At 44.1% G+C, this 13,402-nt stretch overlaps 1 protein-coding gene across 3 annotated transcripts in view; it reads right to left on the reverse strand.

Annotated features, from left to right (window-relative positions):
* Nucleotides 1–743: 743 nt before the first annotated feature.
* The window catches only part of LOC310838474 (ketosamine-3-kinase-like), a 32,359-nt gene continuing 19,700 nt past the window's right edge, over nt 744–13,402 (reverse strand). Inside the window, exons 1-6 of one of the 3 annotated variants that reach the window (XM_083725935.1) lie at nt 9,513–9,829; nt 8,243–8,394; nt 6,542–6,633; nt 5,202–5,284; nt 4,104–4,226; nt 744–3,204 (exon numbers count right to left, since the gene is read on the reverse strand). In XM_083725935.1, the coding sequence (XP_083582061.1) occupies nt 2,866–3,204; nt 4,104–4,226; nt 5,202–5,284; nt 6,542–6,633; nt 8,243–8,394; nt 9,513–9,653 (930 nt within the window). In that variant the 5' untranslated portion in view covers nt 9,654–9,829 and the 3' untranslated portion in view covers nt 744–2,865. Of the gene's footprint in view, nt 3,205–4,103; nt 4,227–5,201; nt 5,285–6,541; nt 6,634–8,242; nt 8,395–9,512; nt 9,830–13,402 lie in introns of those variants that run through there. The other 2 variants (XM_083725936.1, XM_083725937.1) reach the window with 2 other exon arrangements.

The following is a 13,402-nucleotide window of genomic DNA, read 5'->3' on the forward strand; positions in this document are numbered from 1 at the left end:
TGGCACTGATGGAGCAGAGTCAAATAACATCCAGAACACACCACATTAAACTACCCTGGTCTAGTCCCTTGAAAGCAGTCAAAGCAACTTACAACTCACTGCACTAACAGGTATGGATAATAAGCTACTGTCACTCATCTCCCAAATCAGAAAAGGAAAAAGACAAGTGGTGTAGGAGGAAAAGCCAAATTTGTCATGATTATCAAAGAGAAATTCAGTGCTATTGTTTTACTGTTATGTGACTGTGCCATCTTGGTTAACACTGTACAAGCAGAAACTGTTTTTCAGAATTTGCAGAACTTTTATATTCTATTGGTTCTTAATTGTTTCACAATATTTACAAGCAGAGGTGCTTGAAAGGTTTTGAAGGGAAGGTATCATTGTTTGTAATCTAGGCCACATTTAGAGAATCTTGACAGGTACAGGAAGCTTCTTCCAAGAAGACTTGGGTACAGAAAGCAGCAACAAAGTCCAGCAAATGGGTCAGGGGAAACTGAGTTTTTAAAGGACATAGCAGAAAGGAGCAAGAAACCTACAACGTGGCAATGAATTACTTTGTGGCTTAACAAGCCAATTGCAGAAACACTTATTAACTTTATTGATGAAACAATATAGTATGCACTGCATATTTGTGAAGGTTGATTCACAATGTTTACACGATGCAAATATTTGGAGGTCATAATATTTTGTGTTTACCATTGCAGATAGAAAACAATAAATAAAAATCCAAAGAAAACTAATCAGTCTGGAAAATATTTTATTCAACACAACCCAGAAAGATTACGAATTACAGTCACGAACAATGCTTTGCTTTAAACCCAGAACAGCCACTGATACTATTACTAAAAGTAAAAGTAGAGCGCGCACACACAGCTGAAATTAATAAATAAGTTTATATCTGTTTGTTTTTAGTGTAAAACCAATTGAAAAATATCAGGAAACACTGTAGAGGAATGTTAAGTAAAAGCCAACAGAAAGAATTCAGTGTTTGACATGAGCATGCATTCTAGGAATCATGCCTCTCTCACCTGGTAATATTAGGCATAGTGTTTGTTCATATGTATAATTCCATCCTAATCCCATTATTATTATTAGACATATCCCAGGGGCTCTGGATCCATTTGCAGAATTCACAAAATGCTGTAACTGAATAATTATGTAATGAGAGCAGGAAACTGACATGCATAATGGCCACAAGAGGGAACCTATTTTCCAAATGCAATGTTAAGGGACTTCCAGTAAGAATCCAGGTACATGTATTCAGCATGAGTACCAGGAATGAACCAGAAAGGAACTGTGATAATACCTGCAGTGAACGTGTACCAGTCCAAACCACCAAAAAAGAAAAATACTAGAATAAAATAAAGTAACTTATGCATGCTACTTTTACATATGCCTCTTCCTCCACTTCCAATTTAACCCTGCATCACACAACCAACATGAGGGCAGCTGCCACCTGGACAGAGAATTAATGCTAGAAGTAAACTCTTTAATATCAGTTAGGCGTGGTAAGTCACTGTCAGGTTGGTGAAAAAACTGAATAACGTAATACAGAATATTACTTTGAGGAGGATGTGCTGCAACAGCATTTTGGTTAGAATTAGGGTTCCCATGTTTTTTTCTGGCTAAGTTCTTGTGCCTTAACAACTGTAGGACACGTAAAAGATCAACAAGCAAACTTTTCCCAGCAGGAAGATGCTGCACTGAGGAAAGACACACCATCTTTCTGCCTATCATTTTACACTTAAATCATGAGAGCCCTGTTGGAAAAGGAGTTGGCAATCCTACACGAAAATGTGGTCCTAAAATGGAGAACAGCCTAAGTGTTATGATGCCTTCCTCAAAGTTTGTTTCACATTCCCAAACCATTGGGTAAGGGGAAACACTTTAATGAGAATGTATTTTCACTGCATTACTATCTGCCAGAAGGCATTTCACTTCATTTTACCAATTGTCAGGAGCAGCATAGGAAACTCTTAAGGAATGACTTAAAAGGCAGAGAGTCTAGCAAGCTGCCATAAGAAACTAAGTTTGAGACAGCCATATATGCCTATAAATGCACAGCTAGTTCACCAGGGCCTGGAAACACATTATAAGTCAGCAGACTATTTAGGGAGGCAAGATCATGCTGGCTAGCAACGGACTCTAGCTGGAGGCTGATAGATGAAAGTTAATGGCATGGCATGGAAGCAGGTTACCATAAACTGTGGTCCATACAAACTGTTCAGTCCAATTGCTACAGATGTACTAAGTTGCAATGCTAACGGGGGGGGGGGGCAGCACCTAGACTGCAACCCTCTATCTTCCCACGTAGAATGAAGTCCCCAGAGACTCAATATATGCTTCCAAATCTATTTCCAATTCCAGTTCTATTTAGAACACGGCTGCTATATTCCTTTGGTATCTGTCACCAAAATACCCGGTTGAAAGCTAAGTAGGAGGACAAGAAAAATCTTTCCACTCACAAAGACTGTAAATCTTCCTTTGAATGTATATGTATGAACATAGCTAGCAAGTTGTTACCTGTTCTAATGCCCTGCTTGGACTTCTCCCTCTCTTTGGCATTAAAAATTTATTCCAATTTGCACAGCAGGAATTTTTCCCTAGATCTATGGAACCTCCTCAAAACAAAACCTCTTTCATGCAAATCAAAGATTTGTTACCTCATTGGGCAGCTCTCTGATAAACTGCAAGAATAGGACACCAAACCTAGGGCACAGGATGACTTGGCCTTTAGCTGTGGAAAGAGGGTGCAAGCTCAGGTTCTATTACAGCATATACACATTAGCACAGTTGAAACCCCATGGTGTGTGTATATGTGTATATATTTTCCAAAACAGGGAAATAAAAACTTAAGGGAGGAATTCAGTTGACCAAATTCCTCATTATATTGATAGATGAACCTCTGTACCCTCCGCCAAAATGATTCCAATGGTTCATATAGTGAAATAGCTGGTACAGCTTGAGCCGTTTATCAAACCCTGGTGCTTTGGGGATTTTGCTGTGGTAGGCAGAATAAAATGAACCACTGAAGCCACCAAACATCCCAGCAATTGCTAACTCATACTCAGAGTGACCATAGAAAGCTGCAGGGTCAAAGATAACTGGCCCAGAGTCATCTTCAGCTACATTTCCTCCCCACAGATCCCCATGTAGAAGAGCAGGAACTATTTCCATATCGCCAAACAAACTGGGCATCTTCAGCTGAAAAAGAAAGCAGGATTTAATTGTAAAGTTAATTGTAAGGGGGTGGGGTGTTCTAATCTGTGGCTTTAAACAGTAGAAACATCAAATCCTGATAGAGAAAAAGAGACAAACCTAGAGTGTGGACAACCTAGGTGCCATAGGATTTAAATTAAAGTAACATGAACAGTAGGGGGCACATCACATCCAAAAATTAAGTACAGTGGTACCTTGGGTTAAGTACTTAATTTGTTCCGGAGGTCCGTTCTTAACCTGAAACTGTTCTTAACCTGAAGCACCACTTTAGCTAATGGGGCCTCCTGCTGCTGCTGCACCACCAGAGCCCGATTTCTCTTCTCATCTTGAAGCAAAGTTCTTAACCTGAAGCGTATGTAACCTGAAGCATATGTAACCCGAGGTACCACTGTAACAAGATTTTCCAGTCTTGTTAGCATTTAAACCAGATATCTGAGGTACTACTTTATCAAAAGGCTTAAAGAAGATTTTTAAGCCTTTTGTATTTAAATTTTTAAAAATTCTCAGACATTCCTTCTCACATTATATAGCCACATATCAGTGTTTATTTCAATGAATAGAATGCATATTTTAGTCTTTAATTGTTTTTAAAATGTACTTTTGTATATTCAAATAGCTCCTCCTCTCCCTTCAAATATTATTTGGTCTTTTTCACATGAGGGTTCTTTAATGCTGCTACGGTATTGTTCTTCCACAATTAGTAGAGACCTCAGAGAGATGTGGGTGAAAAGACTCTTTCCCACTAATTTATTAGGTTCTGGGGAGGAGAGGATCATGACATTTGCACAGACAGTGTAGGTATTACAGAAACTCTACACAATGAGAACAACCCCACATATACAAATGTGACAATTCCCTCTATGGTCCCCATGGGACATCGTTACCTGGAGTTTTGCCCAAAGTTCTCTTGCTTCCCTGTCTCCAGAGTTCTTCTCAATCATGTCCATCTGAGGTTGAATTCGTTGCCTGGCAAAGAAAGTCATCCAATCCTGTTGCCAGTCATTCACCTAAACAAGCAAGTAGTCAAAAATTCAGCCAGTTTGCCTCTATGAGAAGATGCCTAGAAAAAGGCCCTCTGATGAAAAATGGAAATAAGACAAGCAATTCATAAACCAATTAAGCCATAGCATTTTTATGGAGACTCATCTAGACCTACCGTATTTTTTGCCCTATAGGACGCACTTTTTCCCCTCCAAAAATGAAGGGGAAATCTGTGTGCATCCTATGGGGCGAATACAGGCTTTCACTGAAGCTTGGAGAGCGAGAGGGGTCAGTGCGCACCGACCCCTCTCGCTCTCCAGGCTTCAGGAAGCTATCAGAAAGCCTGGGAAGCCCGCGGGAGTTCCCGCAGGGCTCCCTAGGCTGCGGATAGCAGCCTGCCACCCGGCGCGGAGGGTGCCCTGAAGCAGAGCGCCCCGCACGCTGGGCAAACATCCGCAGCGTGGGGAGGCCTGCGGATTTTCCTTTATTCCCCCCCCCAAAAAAAAAATTAGGTGTGTCCTATGGGACGGAGCGTCCCATGGGACGAAAAATACGGTATTTACTTCTCTGGTGCTGAAACCGATTTAAATGGTTTTTAGATGAGACTTTCAGACTTTTACACACTTTACAAAAATATGAAATTGTACACTTTTATATATAAAAAGAAGACTCTTGCTGTGTTAATTAGCTATTAGCTATTGCTAACACAAACCCTTGACGCTGCATAAGGCACAGCAGTTGTTTTCAGGGGCATTCACTGGTGCAGCTGTAAACACCAACATCTGCTGTTGTGTTAGCTGAAAGGTGAAGATTGGTTACTAATACCAAAAGTTGTGAGAGTAGCCCTGGAATCTTCATACCTAGTTACAGTTCTCTGAATTAATATTTAAAAGTCCTCCTATTCAAACATATTCAGCCTTTCCCAATTAAAGAAAAATTAGAAGTGAACAAAAAACTAAAAGATTTGCTCAGTGTGGAAGAGCCATTAGTCCAGATCATACCTGTGGAAGATAGCCACAACATGTAACAGTGTGGAACCCAAATTTATCCACAAACTGGACCCCCGTTTGTTCTTCACCTTTACCTATTAAAACAGAGAGAAGTGGTGATTGTCTGTTCTGAACAGAATAACTTTCTAAAAATAGGAAACTTTATTATAAAAAGGTAAAGGTACCCCTGCCCGTTCGGGCCAGTCTTGCCAGACTCTAGGGTTGTGCGCTCATCTCACTCTATAGGCCGGGAGCCAGCGTTGTCCGCAGACACTTCCGGGTCACGTGGCCAGCGTGACAAACTGCATCTGGCGAGCCAGCGCAGCACACGGAATGCCGTTTACCTTCCCGCTATAAAGCGGTCCCTATTTATCTACTTACACCCGGAGGTGCTTTCGAACTGCTAGGTTGGCAGGCGCTGGGACCGAACGACGGGAGCGCACCCCGCCGCGGGGATTCAAACTGCCGACCATGTGATCGGCAAGTCCTAGGCGCTGAGGTTTTACCCACAGCACCACCCGCGCTTTAAAAACCTCCATTCTAAATAGAATTGCTTGTATTAATTATTATTACAGTGGTAACTTGGGTTAAGAACTTAATTCGTTCGGGAGGTCCGTTCTTAACCTGAAACTGTTCTTAACCTGAGGTACCACTTTAGCTAATGGGGCTTCCTGCTGCTGCCACACCGCTGCTGCGCGATTTCTGTTCTCATCCTGAAGCAAAGTTCTTAACCCGAGGTACTATTTCTGGGTTAGCAGAGTCTGTAACCTGAAGCATCTGTAACCCAAGGTACCACTGTAGTCTTCTTCTTCTTCTTCTTATTATTATTATTATTATTATTATTATTATTATTATTATTATTATTATTTAATTTATATACCACCCTATACCCGCAGGTCTCAGCTGCTACTAGCATGAGAACCATAAAGGTTGCTCCCCCAAATCTTAAAAACCTTAAAAACACATAGCTCTTACTAAGTTTCTCTGTTTTCAGTTTTCAGCTACAACGAATTAAGTAAGATTCTGAGAAGTATGCAGTTGCTACTACTGGAGACAAAATCATGATCTGAATCAGGGGTGAGAAACCTCAAGCCTAGGGGCCAAATGCAGCTGCCCAGTGATTTTCCCTCAAGGGTATGCAGTACCAGCACCTATTTTTGTTGCTTAAAAGTGTGACACTTACTGTAACAACTTCATGGGGAGCAATTTTCAGGGAGGGCTGACTTGCCCCAGCTTGTTGGCATTTTAATATCTCTTTATGCATGCAATGAAGAGTTTTTAGGGGTTCTGCTATAGAGTTAGAGCAAAACAGCTGGGGGCATTGGCAAGTCATGGACAGCTGGGTACTTTACCAACAGTGTTTGCATCTTTCTTCAGCTTCTCCCCAAGTTTTTGATTGTGAAGATGAAGATCAGCCAACTGTGTTCCAAGCTTTTCTGCATGTCTAGTGGTGTAAAAAAGATAAGTTTACAAAGCAACAAAAATTTGATGGTTTCACCATGAAACAGCATCTGGGAGGGCACATGTTTTATCCAACCCCAATTTAAGAGGTACCTATCTCTAAAGGACAGCAAGAAGGTTGTCACATCCAGCACCTCAACACATTCACTGCATGCATTCAAGACACTGTGATTCCTTATAACACTAAACCTCAGTGTTGCATGTGATGGAAGCCCAAATATGGGGTTGTTTACCATACAGTGGCCTATTAAGTTACCTTGGACTTTGGGCAAGTGACTATGAAAACTCCAGGTTTGGAGTTCTTGAAAGAAGAAATACGTGTTGCATCGATTAGCATAAACTTTTGACCTGTTGGAAACTCGGCCAACAATAGAGGAGGAATTTTGGTCCAGTGAGATGTCCCGTGATGACAAGCTGATCTGGAGGATTTAGGTGCAATTTGGCTTTGAGAGTGTGTCTTTGAAGTAATATAGGTTCTATATCCAAACTGAAAAATTTCTAACCAAACTGATTTGTTTGATTACAATAAAAATTGATTTATTGCATCAACTCCGAGTTTCCATTCCAAAATAAAAGATTAAAAGACTGTCAAGCTGTTACCAGCAGTCCAACAGAATCACCTACTGGGTAAGTTCCCAAGAAAATTATAATGGCTCACTTTGACCGTAAATCTATGCATTCAAAGTCAATAAGATCCTATACACAAGTAAATGCATGCATAATTAATTAATATATTAACATTGAAATCTCAAATTCTGTGTATTAGACAGCACAGTAACTTGGAAAATGTTGTCTGTACCAAAGTTCATAAAGGAAGTTCAGTAAGATCAGGGTAATTTACCCTCCAATCCATAGCTGTCAACTTTTCCCTTTTCTTGCGATGAATCCTATTCGGAATAAGGGAATTTCCCTAAAAAAAAGGGAAACATTGACAGCTATGCTCCCATCTCAGACAAAGTTATAGCTCTCCAGGCTTTTCTGTTTGGCCCTATTTGGACTCTCCTGTCATGCACCTTCCCAGTCCACCACCATGACGGGGCCTGCTCCACACTCTAATGTGCTTTTGCCTGGCTGCAAAGTCCTTGAACTGTGATAAGGCCCCTTGTCCACCTGGAAAAATGGAGAGGTGAGAAATGGTCTGAGTTTTGCATGGCTAGCACATAGCCTACGCCACAAACCTGAACGTCATATCCATGGTTCTACCCACTTTTGCTTCTGTCCCTGGTCACCACTGGCATTCAACCTCTGGAAGGTTGAGTACAATGGAATGCAGCCATCAGGCTGAAGGAGATACCCCAACCCCAATTTAGAATACATGGCCGCATGCTGGTTGCAGCTCAGACTGAAGCAAAGCAATAATAAATTTAACATTTTTGAATGAACACTTGGGTCCTCTTTCTCCTCTTTATAAGTCTTCATAAAACACTTATGGGCCAAAATGTTATCCAACTTTAGTTCACATCACTGCAGAAATGAATAGTTATTATGATTAATTTGTATTAACTTGTTTTCTTCAAGGTGGTTTACATGATACTGATTTTCCTCCTCGAATAAGCAAGTAAATCACAGCAAGAAATTGAGACAGAGATTACCTGTTCAAACCCCTCATATCCAAATGCTCCATCACAAACAGAGTACCACCAGCCGGGAGATTGATAACTTTTATAGGTTTTGGAACTTTCACAGTCTTCGTTTGCAGGATAGCTGTTAAACTTGCCATTTCTCCATCAAACATTCTCCTTGCCTGTCAGATAAAATACCGGTAACGGGTGGGGACCTCTGTAAACACTTTCACATACAAAACTTTCCAGCATTTGTCAGATTTAAAAGAAAAATAATAATCTTAGGAGCCTGCATACACAGCACATTTGCCCCTTTCTGGTCACATCCGCCCTTTCAGCACTGAATCAGAGAACAATTCACAACACAGCAGCTATTATGTAGCAAACTACCAAGCCATGTCTGCTCATTCCTTCGTTTACACTAGCTATCAAAACCTCTGCCAATCATGCCTCGCAAGTGGACATTTTCTAACAGGAGAGTCGGCATAAAAAGAATGCCTAGCACAAATCCTGTTAGCTACGCAAGCTAGTTTCCTAGCGAAAACAAGGCACCCTGCATGCAAACATGGGCACTCTCATTTGCTATTTCACACGTTTCGTGGTGTGGACAAAACCACAGCTTTTTAAATGGGCTCCTAAGGCCCTGGCTCAGATTAAAGCCCTGCCAAGATGTCCTGTTAGACCAGGCATCCCCAAACTCGGCCCTCTAGATGATTTGGGACTACAACTCCCATCATCCCTAGCTAACAGGACCAGTGGTCAGGGATGATGGGAATTGTAGTCCCAAAACGTCTGGAGGGCCTAGTTTGGGAATGCCTGTGTTAGACACTTCCTCAAAAGTAAACCTCCACTTCGCTGCAGTGGCGGGGCCCACGAGATGGATGGCGAGAAAGCCTCTCTCCAGCTCAGACTTTAGCAAGTCCGCCAACGAACACACAGCCAGGGGCACCACAACTCTGGCTCGTCCGCAGGCTCTTTCTTTCTTTCGGCCGCGACACCATTGCTTTTAAACAGCTGCCTGCAGGGCAGGAGAAGTAAACCATTGACACAGCCTCGTCGTCGCGTCACTGTGACGGGTTACCAGCTCTCTCTGTGCATTTGCGCCTATGTCAGGCCACTTTGCAAAAAAAAGCAAACAACATGGGAGTGCTATTCAGCAAAGGGGAGTAAACAACAATTCGCCTTCTTGCAGCACGGCTTTTATTCGACCCTTTGCACTTCATTCCCCATCGCCCACACCTGCCTTCCCCACCGGGAATACTACCCGCCGGTGCTTTTCCCCTCCGGTTTTTTACCGCACCTCTGCGCGGGAGTTGCTTTTCACGAAGACGCGCCCGTGGTCGGTGTGGTAACTCTCGCCGTGGCTAATGCAGCCGCCCCCCGAGTGGCCCGTAGGCCGGAGCGCCGAAGTGCCCAGCTCGCGCCGCAGAGCCTCCTCCATCCCGCCGCAAAGCCCCGGGGAGAAAGAGGCCGGGCGCTAAGAGGTAGCTCGCCCCTCCCGCCGAACCGCAGGCCCCGCCCCCTCCGGAGGCCTCTGTGCTCTTGGCCGCCCGCTGAAATGGCGGGATGGCAGCAAGCGCCCGCCAGGGGAGAGAGCGCGCCTCTTGGCAGGGCGGCGCCTGCGAAAGGGCGGGTCACTGCCTTTGAGGAAAACGGGAGCAGTGACCTTTTCCTCCCCTTTTCTTCTCGTTCACGCGTGTCATGTGGGAGGCCGTATTTTAAAGGAGTGGCTTGCTATTTGAGGTCTGCGCTTAGCTCCGCACTTGTGCTGGATAAATATGTAGAACTATAACGCGCATGTGTCTATTTTTTATTTTAATTGGAAGGTCATATGTATGTGTGCCTCAGTCAAACCCACCGTTAAATGGACTCAGGAGTGCCATCTTGAATAAAATCTTTGGGGAGGGGCAAGTAAGCCTCGCCCTGCATAATGGATCACAAGTCACAACACATGCACACCAAATGCATAGCAATGCCCATCAGCGGATGTGGGGCTCAAATATTTTACTGAGGGGGGGGGCAAGGGACCTTGGACTCTAGGAGTTGGTTTGGGGGAAAATGGAGTTGCAGGACAATTGGGAAATGGAGTTTTAGGCCAAATTTGAACCAAAATGGTGATTCAGTACAGTTGCAAACTTGCACAGGTAGCCCTCCTAGATGCTGTTGTGTACCCATTGGCTTGCCAGTGAGTTAAGAGATGCTGTGTGGCCTGCTCTCTGCTAGCAGGGGGTATTTGTCAAGCCTTACGGCTGCTATATGTCTGGGATGTAGGGATGTAGTGATATTGGGGGGGATTTCTGGAAGGTGGCGGTTTGTCCTGGAGTGTCTAGGAGTGTCTGGATTTTTACTTCTTGAAATATGGCAACCCTATTAAGCCCAACATTCTAACTCCTCTGCTTTACACTTAAATACACACATACACACAACACTATTCATTGCTGTGTTGAGCTTCAGACTAATATTTGGAATACAGTCCAACCCTGTCTTTTTTCTACCCTAATGAGGATGTCTTTCTAGGACACAGTGACATTCCAGGGACATCCCTAGTGGTCAACTTTCTGTTTAATTAAGGTTTATTTCTGTAGAGCAGCTGGCTTCCTGGGCTGGAATTATTTGGTGAGTCATCAGTTAATACATACATACCAAAATAAAAAAGGACAGCAGCTGTGTACTGGCTGACAATATCTACCAGAAAAGAGAAGGTAATTGGTATGTGCTGCCTTTCATTTGCTAGGTTTAGATGTATAAATGGAAAATACCTCTTATCTTTTTCTGCTGGAAGCACCACTATAACTGCATGTTCATGTCTCTGGGTAGGTTGAAGGTTAGTTCAGGAAGGATGCAAGCATTTTTACAAGCCATCTCCCAAACTTGCTAGTTTCCTGTGCACAGAGAGCATTCAAACATAAAATCCCCCATCTCCTTTCTAAATTGTACAGTGACGTACCCTTTAGTAATGTATAAATAATTCTTCTGACCAATGAGATGTTAAAGATCAGTGACTCAGCTAGTTTCTGAGAAATGATAGTCTTGTGAAACGAAAAAGCACGACAATAACAAAAAAAAATACTGTTTGTATTTTGTGGCTTCATGTTATTCTTATCTGCCTGGATGTGGATCTTTCTTTCCAAGTCTTCTCCTCAGTCCCTCTCATGCCTGTTGACAGCACTATTTACCTTACTGATAAGGGACACGCCTAGCTTCATAGGTTATTTTTTCTTTTCCTTTGCTGTTAAAATTTGTCCCATTGCCAAGTCTTGCTGCTTCTCTTTTATAAATATGCCCATTCTCTTCAGTCCCCTCTAGCTCATGCTAGATTACTTCATGCCCTTACTATTGCCAGTTTCTCTTCTCTATCCTTCCTCTTTCATTCTTCAATTCTTAGGTAAAGGTAAAGGGACCCCTGACCAGTAGGTCCAGTCATGACCGACTCTGGGGTTGCAGTGCTCATCTTGCTTTATTGGCCGAGGGAGCCGGCGTACAGCTTCTGGGTCATGTGGCCAGCATGAATAAGCCGCCTCTGGTGAACCAGAGCAGCGCACAGAAACGCCGTTTACCTTCCCGCCAGAAGGTACCTATTTATCTACTTGCACTTCGATGTGCTTTCGAACTGCTAGGTTGGCAGGAGCAGGGACCGAGCAACGGGAGCTCACCCCGTCGCGGTGATTAGAGCTGCCGACCTTCTGATCAGCAAGTCCTAGTCTCTGTGGTTTAACCCACAGCGCTACCCGCATCCCCCTTCAATTCTTACCTCTATCCAAAATTCGACTTCCAAATTTATTCATCTCTATTGTATTAAACAGCCTCTTCAAACCACTTCTGACTTCTCATACTTATCTGTTATGTGCACCCTGTTCTTAACTTGAAAATCTACCCACCACTTTGACCACACAAAGCTCTTGACCCTGGCTTTTCCTTAAATCTCCACCTATGACCACTGCTTCTCCAACTCCACCAATCTAATCCAACCAAAGGCTCATGCTTCTTTCAGTTACATGCCCATTCTTCCTTGCTGCCCCCACAACATAGGGTGAATACATATGCCAGTTGTCCATTCCTTCTAATCTTTCTTAGATCTTATCTTCCATGTGGCCTTTGATTTATCCTTTTAATATACATTCCCAACTGCAACCCTGTTTTAAGTACATGCAACTTTTGCCCACACATTTCTCTCTCTCAGTCCTCAGTTTCCATACTTTCTATTTTAGATTTAAGCACCTTGGAAGCAGGTTGCTACCTGTGTTATCCATGTATGTACTGTACAGCATGTGCACAATAACAGGGTACCAATAAATAACAACTGCTTCCTTTAAACTTTAAACTTGTGAGGTGTAAATCCACCCAACAATCCTGCCCGGTGAAGGGCATATGGTTTGCCATTGTTGGAGGCAGAATTTAAGTCATGGTTGATCTGATTCTACATTTGTCCTTATGAATGCCATTCTAGAATAGTTTGTTAGCAGAATCATATATCCTACTGCCTCTGAACCCTGCTCTGACATTTCGTTCTGTACGCTGCAGTTCCATCAGTCGTCACCCTTATCCAGAGGCCACAATTTTCTCTGTTTTGTAAGCCCCAGTTCGACAATCGTGGGCTGGAGGCTGGACTCCAAACGGAGAGCGCTAAAGCGCGCTCACGCGTAACTGCACAGCAGCACATGCCTCATTCTCCGATGTGTAAACACAGCCGCGCAGAGCCCACCGCCCAGCGCCACAGTGACGGGCGTGAGCGCCAGCCAATACCGCGGAAGAAATACCCCAGCAACTGAATTGTTGGTGCTTGAGGGGGCGGGTGCGCGCCCGCCAATGCCTTCGGAGAGGTGGGCGTTCGGAAGCCCAGCCGTACCAATGGGGAAAAAGGAGTGTGGGGGCGGGACCCTTTTCTTCCAATGGCAGCGGCGGAGGGCGTGGCCTCGGGAGCCGCGCCCCCATGGGCACAGGAGGGTAGGTGTTGGTTGGAGAGGCTGTCACAGGGTGTTGCGCTGGGAGCGAGGTCGGTCGGTGGGGAGGCAGCGGCGGCAACGGCGCCTCTCGAGGGGTTCGAGCAGCGGCGACGAGTTGCGGCGACGGCAGCCGAGAGGGTCCCCCGTTGCCTTCCTCGGCAAGCACAGATCCAATTCCCTCTGTGGCTGTTCGGCGCACCCGCTCCTCGTCGGTCGTGACGGGCTCTCCCCTTCTTCTCTTTCGCTG

Source organism: Podarcis gaigeae (assembly GCF_964106915.1).
Source record: "Podarcis gaigeae genome assembly, chromosome: 2".
Taxonomy (NCBI): Eukaryota; Metazoa; Chordata; class Lepidosauria; order Squamata; family Lacertidae; genus Podarcis; species Podarcis gaigeae.